Source organism: Choloepus didactylus, chromosome X (genome assembly GCF_015220235.1).
Source record: "Choloepus didactylus isolate mChoDid1 chromosome X, mChoDid1.pri, whole genome shotgun sequence".
Classification (NCBI taxonomy): Eukaryota; Metazoa; Chordata; class Mammalia; order Pilosa; family Megalonychidae; genus Choloepus; species Choloepus didactylus.
In genome coordinates, this window is record NC_051334.1 from 187,372,895 (window position 1) to 187,384,400 (window position 11,506).

General features: G+C 59.0%; 2 protein-coding genes and 1 non-coding gene across 3 annotated transcripts; all 3 read right to left on the reverse strand.

Moving 5' to 3' along the window:
* Positions 1-855: 855 nt before the first annotated feature.
* On the reverse strand, positions 856-3,461 carry RPL10 (ribosomal protein L10). Its single transcript, XM_037821917.1, has 6 exons — positions 3,360-3,461; positions 2,496-2,554; positions 2,282-2,389; positions 1,887-2,025; positions 1,156-1,318; positions 856-1,073 (listed from the first exon to the last, which is right to left on the reverse strand). The coding sequence occupies exons 1-6, from the start codon at positions 3,380-3,382 to the stop codon at positions 921-923; spliced, it is 645 nt and encodes a 214-aa protein (XP_037677845.1). The 5' UTR covers positions 3,383-3,461; the 3' UTR covers positions 856-920.
* On the reverse strand, positions 1,373-1,507 carry LOC119523884. Its single transcript, XR_005214689.1, has one exon. It is a non-coding gene; the product is annotated as a small nucleolar RNA SNORA70 (small nucleolar RNA).
* A 2,343-nt stretch (positions 3,462-5,804) lies between the features above and the next one.
* LOC119522523 (translation initiation factor IF-2-like) lies at positions 5,805-11,456 on the reverse strand. Its single transcript, XM_037820941.1, has 6 exons — positions 11,445-11,456; positions 11,268-11,329; positions 10,904-11,131; positions 6,647-6,892; positions 6,248-6,394; positions 5,805-6,153 (listed from the first exon to the last, which is right to left on the reverse strand). The coding sequence occupies exons 1-6, from the start codon at positions 11,454-11,456 to the stop codon at positions 5,805-5,807; spliced, it is 1,044 nt and encodes a 347-aa protein (XP_037676869.1).
* Between the last annotated feature and the right edge of the window lie 50 nt (positions 11,457-11,506).

Here is an 11,506-nt window from a genome sequence, read left to right on the forward strand (position 1 = left end):
GCGTGTTTTGTAGTCTCAGGATGTTCTGGAAGGCTGTGAGGGCCCTGGACCTCCCTCGAGAGCCCAGCCAAGGCTGGAGTCAGCCAACTTGAGAAGGGTTCACTCTGAGTCCTCCACTGGGCCCCAGCCACCAGCTCTGACCCCTGGGCCACCCTGCCCTAGTGCCGCTCTCCCGGGACAATTCCCGCAGCGCCGAAGGCTGCTTTTGCAGCAGGCTAGCCCGGGCACACCATGAGGGTGTGGCAGCTGGAGCACCAGGACGCCCAGACTGAGGGTTAGGTGCTCTCTCCCCACAGGTCCTTGATTGCCGAAATTCACCAAACCTCCCTATCCCCTTCAGCTATCACGTGGGCAACCAATCTATGGCATCACTTCGGGGATGTTACTGTGACCAGTAGGAGGCTTGGGAATGCAAGTCCTAGAAGGGCTGGGGGGTGGGCGGAGCCTAGGGCCCTCAGGTATGCTCAGGTAAGCTCAACTGGGTCTGGAGGCCCGGGACCAATCTAACTGAGCCCCAGGGGGCCTGGAGGGCCACAGCACCCAGGGTACCTACTTGGGCCTGCAGGGAACACCCCAGCATTCAGTCAGGCCAGCCTTGACCCACGAGCCCATCTCCATTTTGGTGAAGGTTCTTTGGGTAGCTCAGGGACTGCTGAATCCCACCCCCAGAGTTGCCAGTTTATAATCATCCACAGCTCAGGGTGGGAGAAGGCAAGCCTAGGTCTGAAAGGGGTCTAGCCCTACGCCCACCCTGTCCTGCTAAATGCAGGGAAAGGACAGCTGATGCTAGAGCTTCTGTTCCCAGAAACTCCACAGCCCCCTCTCCCCAGGGAGAAATCCCAGACAGAGCAGATGTAAGACGCCCAGGAAGTAGTTTATTGGCGGGAACAGATGGGGAGAGGGCAGTGCTGGCAAAGCCTTCACGAGTGCAGGGCCCGCCACTTGTCCAAGGGGCCACAGTTGGGGATGTACTTGACCCCACAACCGTCTGGGATGAGGCGCTTCTCAGCCACCATGTCTTCAAATTCATCCGCGTTAAACTTGGTGAAGCCCCATTTCTTGGAGATGTGGATCTAGGGAGAGTAGGAAGACATGAGCCAGGGGGGTCTGGGGGCAAGGCCAGGGGGGAGGAAGGGGGTCGGCATCGCCACTTACTTTCTGGCGGCCAGGGAACTTGAACTTGGCCCTGCGCAGCGCCTCGATCACGTGCTCCTTGTTTTGAAGCTTGGTGCGGATGGACATGATGACCTGGCCGATGTGGACCCTGGCCACTGTACCCTGGGGCTTTCCAAAAGCACCCCGCATCCCTGTCTGGAGCCTAGATGGGGGGTGGGGGGTGGCACGAGGTCAGGCACAACTGTCAACAGGAAAGGGGTGTCTCCAAGGTCCCTTAGGGCAACCCATACCAAGCAACAGGCTGCATACACTACCGAGGAGTTACTGTCTGCAGCCACTGCACACCGGGCCCCCACGGGGAGAGGGGGACAGTCGGCTTAATTGGCTGCAGAGGACAAAGACCCCAACGAATGGGCAGGCAGGAAACCCTGCCAGGTGCTGCTGGACAGACAAGAGCTCCCAGGAAACTCCTCCCTCCACCGCTTGCCCCCCAAAAGGCTTAGTCATGATGCCCAAGCCTTAATCCCTGGGACAGTTGGTTCCCTTAATTTATCCAGTCGTGGGTGAGGGGTCGCCCAGTGAACCCGCCTGCCAACCCTCACCCCATCCTGGCCACTCAGCTAGTGTTCGACTCTATGTGGGAGGAACTCTGTGCCCGGAAAGATGGAAAACTAAAGCTCAAATTAACTCACAAGTTACAGCAAGACTTCTAAAAGGCCAGCGCTTCTCCACTTCCTGGATAAGAACCACAAACGCAGAGCACCGCTCACCTGTCAGCCCCAGCACAGGACAGCATCTTGTTGATGCGGATGACGTGGAAGGGGTGGAGCCGTACACGGATGTGGAAGCCATCTTTGCCACAACTTTTCACCATGTACTTGTTGGCACAAATACGGGCAGCCTCCAGGGCTAGTTAGGGGAAAAGCAGGCAGCGAAGTGTGAGACCAGACCAAGAGATGCTTGACCTCCCCAGGTGTATCTCAGGTGACATCTGTGCCACCTGCATTGGTGTGTCCCTTGCCCCCAGTGAGCCCAGTTCTTGGCTGCTGGGTAAAAAAGCTTTTCCGGAGGGCAGTTAAGTGTGCTCACTACTGAAACTGGTGCAGTATGTTCTGAGCCAGGGTGAGCATACAAGAGGGCATGACCAAGGAGGGACCCTGCCTACCTTCGGAGGACAGCTGCTCATATTCGTCCGACACCATGTGGCCACACAGTGGGAACTCATCTACTTTTGCCTTTTTCCGACCCAGGTCAAAAATGCGGATCTTTGCATCTGGAAAAGGCTCAGGGTAAGTGTGTGCGTGGGCGGCTGAGTCAGCATGGCCCCCACTGCTAGTTAAGATCACACAAACCAGCTGGGGAGCTCTTCCACTACTTACCAGGGACACCTCGGCAGAAGCGAGACTTTGGGTAGGGCTTGTTCTTACAATACCGGTAACTGCGGGAGGGGAAAAACTCAGGTTTGAAGGTGTTTACAAGTCGAATTTGACAAAAGGCACTTCCAGTGCCCCCTCAAGGACCGATCAGGAGGGCTGGGAAGCCAAGGGTACTTCTATGAAATCAGCTCCTAATCAATCAGGCCTCCCGGGTCAGGAACATAACACAGAATTTTCCTTTGTTCTGTATCAGGCTTAGAAGTACCAAATAAAGGAAGGCGGTAACTCAAAAGTCCTCGCCTCCTCGCCCCTCTCCAAGCACTGCCTTTAACCAAATAATTAAGTAACAAACTTATCTACCCAAAGACTTTCGGGCACATGGCATTAACTCCTCCCAGAAACACGTGGTAAGGGGCGCCGGCGCCCCCTGTAGGGCCCACCAGCCGGCGGCACCCGCCTTTTCCCGGGCTGCCCTTGGCGCCCTGGGAGGACGCAAGACACGACGCCCGGAAATTGCACACAAAGGCGCACCCTGGGGCTCAAGCCCAAAAAGGGCGGTGAATTTGCAGGACAGAGGGCAGGATGCACGGCCGACATGGCTTCGAACCCGAGGCTGATGCGGCACACGCGGTCGCCAGCCCTCCTAACAAAACGGGGTGCGCTGCAAGAACGGCTTGAACTTTGTAACGAAAAAGAACCGACTGGTGGAAACGAAGACCAGAAGAGAGCAGATGAGTGGTGGGAGCAACGTGGCGCTCGTTCCCACCATGCGGCAGGCACTAGGGAGCCTCCGCCCAGTGGCCGCCTTTTAGCGCACTTCGCCCTTCCTTTTCCCGGCCGCTGACCCCGCATGGACTCGGCACTCACCACCGGGCGGGGCGGCGGCCCATGGCGACACCAAGATCTTTGGCGGCTGCAACGAAACAGAGACAAAGTCGGAACAAAAGGACAAGCCTCTAAGTTGGGGTGGGGGGGGGTTGGCTGGGGAGAACGGCCACGGTGCCAGAAGAGCCCAGAGCCGCGCGTACTCACCGCGCTGAAAGGAAAGAGGCGCTCCCACTCCTGCGCACGCCTTATATATGCGCCCCGTCCTCCCGCGCGGGAACCATAGAGTGCCGCCTAGGGCTCGAGGACGCTCTTTCCCCATGTCCCGACCATAGATGCGGCGGCCCTCTGCGCCTGCGTGCGGGCGCGCCCTGGCACATGCGCAGCGCGCAGAGGCGGCGGGGACCTGGGCTGCGCGGGTGGAGAGTGGACGAAGGGGGCCTCGCCACATCGGCACGCGAGAAGCCTCCGGCCTCTGGCCGTCTTGGGCGTAGAACTTCTGCCCTCGGCCTTGTCTTAACTATAAAGCCATTTTCCTAGAGTTCAAAGAAAATCCCGGAGCTGGGGCCCGGGCGCGTGCTTCGCGGAGGTGGTGGCCCGGGACCCTCCCTACTCCCACCCCGAGCGCCTCCCTCAGGCCCCTGGGGACCAACGCCTGTGTAGACGGAGGGATCGGAGCGGGAGACCCGCCTCCGCCCAGACCCAAGGGTCCAAACAGGCCGCGCCTGGTCCCCGTTGCCCGGCGACCTCCTGGGGCGGGGGGCGGCTGCACCGGCGCCAGGCGGGCTGTGCCCTCCCCCGGGAGAAGGCCCTAGGAGAAGCGCTCGGGCGGGACTCCAGGGCCCGGGAGAAGCCCCTGGCCACGGTCGGCCCGCCCCTCCCTGCCGGACTCCCCCCCCCCCCACCGTGCCCGAGGGCCGGCCTGGCCTGCTAGACCGTCGGGGAAGGAGCCGTCGTGCTGCCCCGGGGCGATGCGCACCGGCGCCAAGGCGGGCGGGCGACCCCGCGCGGTGGCACAGGAGGCCTGGCGGCGCCTCTGCGGCCACGCCCAGATTGGCCTCCGGGAGCCCCTGGCGCCCCCTTCCTGCGCGCTCCTCCCCGCCCAGGGCCCAGAAGGGTGGCACCCCCTTCTCGCTCCCTGGGTGCCACACCCTCCACCCCCGCCGTGCGCACTCTCTCCAACCCCGGGCGTGCACACCCTCATCTTTTCCCCAGCTGTACGCACCACCATCTTCCCCCAGTGTGCGCGCCCCTCCCTCCCGAGTGTGCCTCTGGGATCCTTGGGTGAAAATCACGGGTCCTGCCCCCCTCCCGCGCGCACACACGAGTAGTATCCGAGGAGATGTGGGTCGAGCTGGGGACCGAGTTGCTGGTGACAGAGGTGTCTGTCTGTCCCCGCTGTGGGAGGGGGGCTGGCAGTGAGGTCAAGTCCGCCCCCCATGTCGTTGGACGGGTGTGGACCCCCAGGAAGAGACTCCCGGGAGACCCGCCTGATTTGAGGACAGGGGTGGCGGGGCCAGCAGGTTGGGCCGCCTCAGGGCCGGGCCCCACTCTGTCCTGGGGGGGGATAAGGCGCAGCGGCAGGGGAGGCCCGTGGCGTCCTGGTCCTCAGAGGTGGGGCCTGGAAAGATACCGTCCTTCCCGGGGCCCCACGCTGGCGGGTGCTGGGAACCCCTGAGGGCTTGTTACATAGTCTCTGCTCCTGCAGGTGGGCGGGGGCCCGAGAATTGGCGATCCTCACCCGCTCCCGCTGGCCCAGGGACCCCAGGGAGGGCCCTGCCCTGAGCCCCAGGCCTCCTCAGGGGTGCTCCGTGCCCCACCCCGGCAGCTGCCCTCACGGGGTGCGGACGTCGCAGAGAAAAGGGGCTTTCCCTGGTCTCCGGAGGGCGCCTTCCGCAGTCCAGGCCGGAAAGGGGCGCAGCGCTTCCCCGGCTGCCCTGCTGACCTGAGGGGAGGGGGCGCCATCAGATCGGGGGCGGGGGTGGAAAGAGCCCTCTGAGGGGGCCCGAGGAAGGGACGAGAGGCCAGGAGGCTGAGCTGGGGCGCCAAGGAGGGTGGGCAGGGAGAGTGGAGAGGGTGGATTTGGGGTGAGCGTGGAGAGCAGAAAGGGTGCCTCCTGCCCGGGAGCGGGCCCCCCACATACCCCCAGCACCTCCACCAACCCCAGGAGACTCTGCCGCTGCCCGGGGCCTGCGCTGGGGCCTCCTGCTGGGGCTTTCCTGGGTGGGCCGTGGTCAAGTCGGAGCGGCGGGTGACAGCGAAAGGCCGGCCACCAGCCTCCACCTATCCCCGGCCCCGGCAGCCTGGGGTGGGCCCACGTGGTCTCGCAGAAGGGCGTTTCTGTGGGGGCACCCGGCCCCTCTCCCTCTGGGCTGCCCCGCTCGGCCCCCTCTGCCTCGTTGGGCCCCTTGGTGACTGGGACATGCTCTTTGTGCGATGATCACCTCGTCCCTGAGTCACGGCTGCCACTATTTTGTCCCTGCTTCGTCATCCATCTCCTGGCTTTGTGGTCGGGGCTTTGTCTCTGCTCGGGCAGGGGGTGGGGTTCCCGGGAATCGGAGCCGCCAGGCCGTTCCGGGGCCCCTTATCCCGCTGCTCTGTTTGCTTTGACGACGGTGGCGTGGTGGCCTCCCCTCTGCCACCCTCTACCCCCATGGCCCCTGAGACCCCCGGGGGCCCCTCGGGGAAACGTGCCTGGTGCCCCGTCGGGGTCTTGCCATCTGTGGGAGTGAGCCGGGGCAGCCCAGCCTGGGGGTCTGGGGGCCTGGGGACCTTGATCCCCCTGAGCGAGCGACCCTCCCTCAGCACCCCGTTGGTCCCCGAGGCAGCTTCCGCCCTGGCGGGGTCGGCGGGGGGCGGGGAGGAAGGCCTCAGAGCACAGGGCTCCCGGGCCCGGTGTCACGTCCTGGGGAAACTGAGGCAGGGCAGACCCAGGGTGGCCTTTCCCCTGAGCTGCCTTCCTCGGGGCCGCTCCAGGCCTCAGCTTGGGGACAACCCTGAGAAGGAAGGGCAGACGCGCGGGCTTCTCCTGGGCCTGCCCTTCCCCACTGCCCCCCTCCAGTGTCCGCGGCCCAGGCCTGTGGCAGGAGATGGGCGAGCTGGGTGCCCGGGAAACAGGCCTCACCACCTCCCCCTCCCCTGCACACGGGGCTGTGTTCCTCCTGGAGGCCTCTCCTGCCCTTCCCTCCTTCCCTGCATGTGGGAAGGTCCCGGGCTGGAGGCTCCGGCCCTCAGCTGGGATGGCCCAGGTCGGGGATGTGTGACCGGCAGAGGGAGGGAGAGTCTGCCTCTGGAGCCCACGTGAAATGGCTGCTGCCACCTAGGCCCACCACAGCGCGAGCCAAGCTCCACCAGACAGGGTGGCAGCCCGGTGCTGGGCCGGCGGAGTCACCCGCCAGGGACCCCTGGAGCATGCGGGTGGGGAGGGCCCATGGTGCACGGAATGCGGCGGCTGAGGCTGGGAGGCACCCGGCATGGCGCAGAGGGGCAGAGCTGCCTGGCGCTGGGTCCCAGGACTCGACCTCGGCCTGCCCCACTGTCCTGAGAGCCGGCATCTCTGAGGGGCGTTGGCCATGCTGTTGGCAAGGATAGGAAGGAGCAGGGAGGGTGGTGAGAGGCAGACATGGCTGCCTGGGGGAAGTGGGGGATGCAGAAGCTCAGGCCTTCTCTCTCCTTTCAGAGATCTGGGTCCCCATGACCCAGAACCGCCTGGGGATGCCAGCCTCATGGTGGGAACACCCGGAAAACTCCCCACGAAGGTGAGAGAGGAGCCCCCAGGTGGGCAGTAGGGGTGGGAGGTTTCATTCCCACAGCCACGCCTCCTCCCTCTGAGTACCAAGAAAAATGGGCTCTTGGAACTTCCCGGGGAAACCGCAGATTGTCCTCCATTTTTCCTCCACTGCCCTTGGCTTCTTGCTCCCACCCTCGTTCTCATGGCCGATCCTGTCCTGCTGTCCTGAATTTTTCTTTGAAAAATGTGTTTTTGAAAATACAGCCTCCAGAATGGGAGAAAATATTTGGAAACCATGTATCTGATAAGGGTTTAATATCCACAATATATAAAAAGCTCTTACAACTCAACAACAAAAGGACAAATAACACAATTAAAAAATGGGCAAAGGACTGGACTAGACATCCCTCTGAAGAAGATATACAAAGGGCCAAAATGCACATGGAAAGATGCTCAGCATCATTAGTTATTGGGAAACACAAATCAAAGCCCCGAAATACCACTTCACACCCACTAGGATGGCTAGTATTAAAAACACACCCACAGATGGTGAAAACCTTGTGGATCACGCTCCCTTTACCCAGTGTATGGATGAATGAGTAGAAGAATGGGGACAGGGACTAAATGAAGATTGGGGTGGGATGGGGGGATGATTCAGGTGTTCTATATTACTTTTGTTTTTTATTCTTATTTTTATTCTTTCTGGTGTAAGGAAAATGTTCAAAAATAGATTGGGGTGATGAATTCACAACTATATGATGGTACTGTGAACAGGTGATTGTACACCATGGAGGATTGTATGGTATGTGAATATATCTCAATAAAACTGAATTTAAAAAAAGAAGTAAGCATTCACAATTTTATAACTCAAATAAAGAACTTTCACTTACACCCCCCCCCCCAAAAAAAAAACAATGTACACTCCCCAATAAGTGTAAAGTATGCCATGGCATTTATTTTATATAAAAAGCTGAATTCCTGTTTCCATCTTTAAAAAAAAACCACAAAGCACACACACACACACACACACACAAACGGAAAATAACAAGTGTTGATGAGGATGTGGAGAAAAATAGGAACTTTCGTACATTGCTGGTGGGAATGTCAAATAGGTGTGACTGCTGTGAAAAACAGGTTGGTGGTTCCTCAGAAACTTAAATAAGAATTACCATGTGACTCAGCAGCCCCACTTCTAGGTATATACTTAAGAGAATTGAAAGCAGGGACTTGAACAGATCTTTGTACACTGATGTTCATACCAGCATTTTTGTTTTGCATAGACCCTTTTTTTGTAAGTTGTGACATACATATAATATATATATATATAATTTGCCATGTAAACCATCTTTAAGTATACAATCCACAGTCAACAGTCACAATGTTATCATCACCACCATCCAATTCCAAAAGCTTTTTAATCACCCAAAACAGAAACTTTATATACTTTGAATAATAACTACCTCCAACTCCAGTAACTTCTAATCTACTTTCCATCTCTATGAATTTGCTTATTCTAGCTATTTCCTATAAGTGGTATCATACAATATTTGTCCTTTTGTATCTGGCTTCTTTCACTTAGCACAATGTTTTTGAGGTTTAGCCATGTTGTAGTAGGTATCAGAACTTCATTCCTTTCAGCAGGTGAATAATATTCTATTGTGTATAAATACCACATTTTTTTTCTTATTTAAAATTTTTATTGTGGTAACAAAATTTCCCATTTTAATGACTATCATCTGTACAATTCCATAATATTAATTCTATTTGAGATATTGCATCGCAGCACTTTTGACAATAGGCAAAAGGTAGAAGCAACCCAAGTGCCCATCAGCAGATTGACACACAAAATGTGGTCTAGACACACAATGGGATATTTTTCAGCTGTAAAAAGGAATGAAGTTCCGAGACATGCTACAACATGGATGGATCTCAAAGGTATCCTGGTAAGTGCAAGGGATGAGACACAGGACAGATATTGAATGATTTCCCATATAGGAAGTTCCTAGAATATGCAAATTCATAGCAACAGAAAGCAGATTACAGGTTACCAGGGGCAGGGGAAATGGGGAGTTGGTGCTTGACGGGTATAGAAGTTCTATTTGGGGTGATGGGAGGGTTTCGGTAATGGATGGTGGTGATGGTGGCACAGCACTATGTCTGTAATTAGAGCTGCTGAATTATATAATTGAAAGTGGTTGAAATGGGAAATTGTAGGTTGTATATATGTCACCCCACACACAAACACACATGAACTCTTGCGTTCAAGTTGCTCAAGAACTACAGGAATAAACGCCCTCATGGGCCGTACAACTAGATAGCAAAATTCTTGCCCATCCCAACCGTGCCCAGCTCTGTACTCTTCCCAGCAGTCACCCATTCCATCAGTGTGGGGCAGAATCTCAGCTCAACCTGTTTCCAGCTGTGTTCTTGGGTGGGTTCTTCAACATGTAAAGAGTTCTTACAAATCAATAACATGACCACTACCAACCTCACTGGAAAACAGGCAGTTTGTTTCTGTACCTGGGGACCAGATGAGGATCTAAACTGGTTTCTTGTTTTCACCCCTTCACATGGGCATCAATCCCACTGCCCCTGGTGGGATCTGGGTGGGCTCTTGACTGCTGGGGCCCTCTGGGAGAGCTGGCCCTGGAGGAGGGGAGGCAACCTGTGTTGTCTCTACTTTGGGCTGGGGTTTTGGCCCCTAAGGAGGAGCCTCAGCATGGGGAGGGGGTCAGTGTCTCCCAGCCACCCTGACTGTCCTAACTGTGTCTTGAAGCACCTGAATGGGAGCAAGCCCCCTAGAGGCTTGGTGTTTCGGGACCACAGCTGTGACTTCCTCCTCTTCCTGCCTTTCTCCCTCCCCTCATTTCTCGGATACCATCAGCTTCATGTACAAATGGGTCCCTTGTGACATGCACAGCACCCACGAGCCCTGGGACTGGACTGCTCAGCTCAAGGGGTGTGCATCCTCCATCCTTCCCCAACAGTGAAGCCAGTATGGCAGGAGGGCCCCTCAGGTCTGGGGGCTGCGCCTTGACCCACAGCTTGGCAGGAACACGGCCTTCCTAGGCTGCTGCACTCGGGCTTGCTAGGGCGAGGCTCCCAAGGTGCAGATGAGGCCTCCCTGGGACCAGCTGTGGGGAAAGGGCCCTAGGGGCCACCATGGCCCCTGGTGGCAGCCCGTCTGCTGGAGCTGGGGGCCTCTCTCGGGGCCACAGGACACTGCTGGGCAGGGAATGACACACTCCCCCTTAGCTGGGAGGGGTGGCAGGGCAGGAGGCTGAGGGGAGGCGGGAGGGGGGATCCATGGAGAACCTGCAGGTTGGAGGGGCTACTCCCAACCCGGGGGTTCAACCCGTCCCCTCCCTGGACATGTGGCCGGGGCCTTCCCCTCTGCCCCTGGCACCCAGCGGCGAGCAGAGCTTGGCTGTGTTGCTCGGGGTGCCTGGGCCACCCCACCCTGGCTCAGGGACGAGGGTCCCGGGCAGCAGAGCTCCCCCAGGGCTGCAAGTCCCGCTCAGGGAGCCTTGGGGGGGCTGGGCCAGGCCACCTCCCCACCTCGTCCCCGAAGCCGGGCAGGTCCTCCCCGGGTTTGTTCCGGGTGCTGGAGAGGCCTGGGCCGTCTCCCCTCTCACTGACCCCTAGAGCCCGGGGCAGCAGCCCCAAGTGGAAATACAAGAGAGGACCCAGTGCGGCTGTCCGGTCCTGTATGCCCTGGGGCCAAGGGGTGGCCCATTCTGGCTGAGCCAGGGCTGCTGTTGTCCTTGCTGTGCCTGGGCCTAGGAGCCCCCGGGAGCCCTAGATCCGGCGTGTGGGGACGCACGACGCCAACTGTGCCCTGTTCCTCTAGTCTCACGCTCCCTTTTCTCCCGCAGCCGGGCTCAGGGCTCTGCGCAGGCGCAGCCGCCAGGGAGCCTCCAGAGGAGGCGTGGCCAGCGCGTCCACCGCCCAGGAGGGGAGGGGCGAGGAGGGGCGGGGCGGGGCTGCCAGGCCGGCCCCCGGCGCAGCAGACACCTGCGGCCGCGTCCCCTCCCCTGGGCCAGCGGAGCCGGGAGACTTGGGTTGGTTTTCCAGGTGGGAGATGCTGGAAATGCGAGAGCAGAGGGCGGGGATGCCACAGAGGCCTTGATTGCTCCGCTCTCTTGGGGGGCCCTGGGACCGGCCTATCCCCGCCCTCCACCAGGGGAGGTGGCCCTAGTGAAAGTCCCCGACCAACCTACAGGGATGGGTGCACCTCGTGCAGGCTGGTGGCACGACCGAGGGGCTGAGAGACGGCCCAGGACTGCTGGGATGGTGAGGGCTGCTTAGAGGGCCCCTGAGCTGGGCACCTCCACCAGGAAGCCGCCCTGGATCCCACCTCAGCTGCTGCGGTTGAAGGCCTTCCCTCAGAACTGCACCCGCTTGGCCATTCTGGGGGCTACATACCACTCCCCGTACCCCCAATATGTCTGCACCCAGG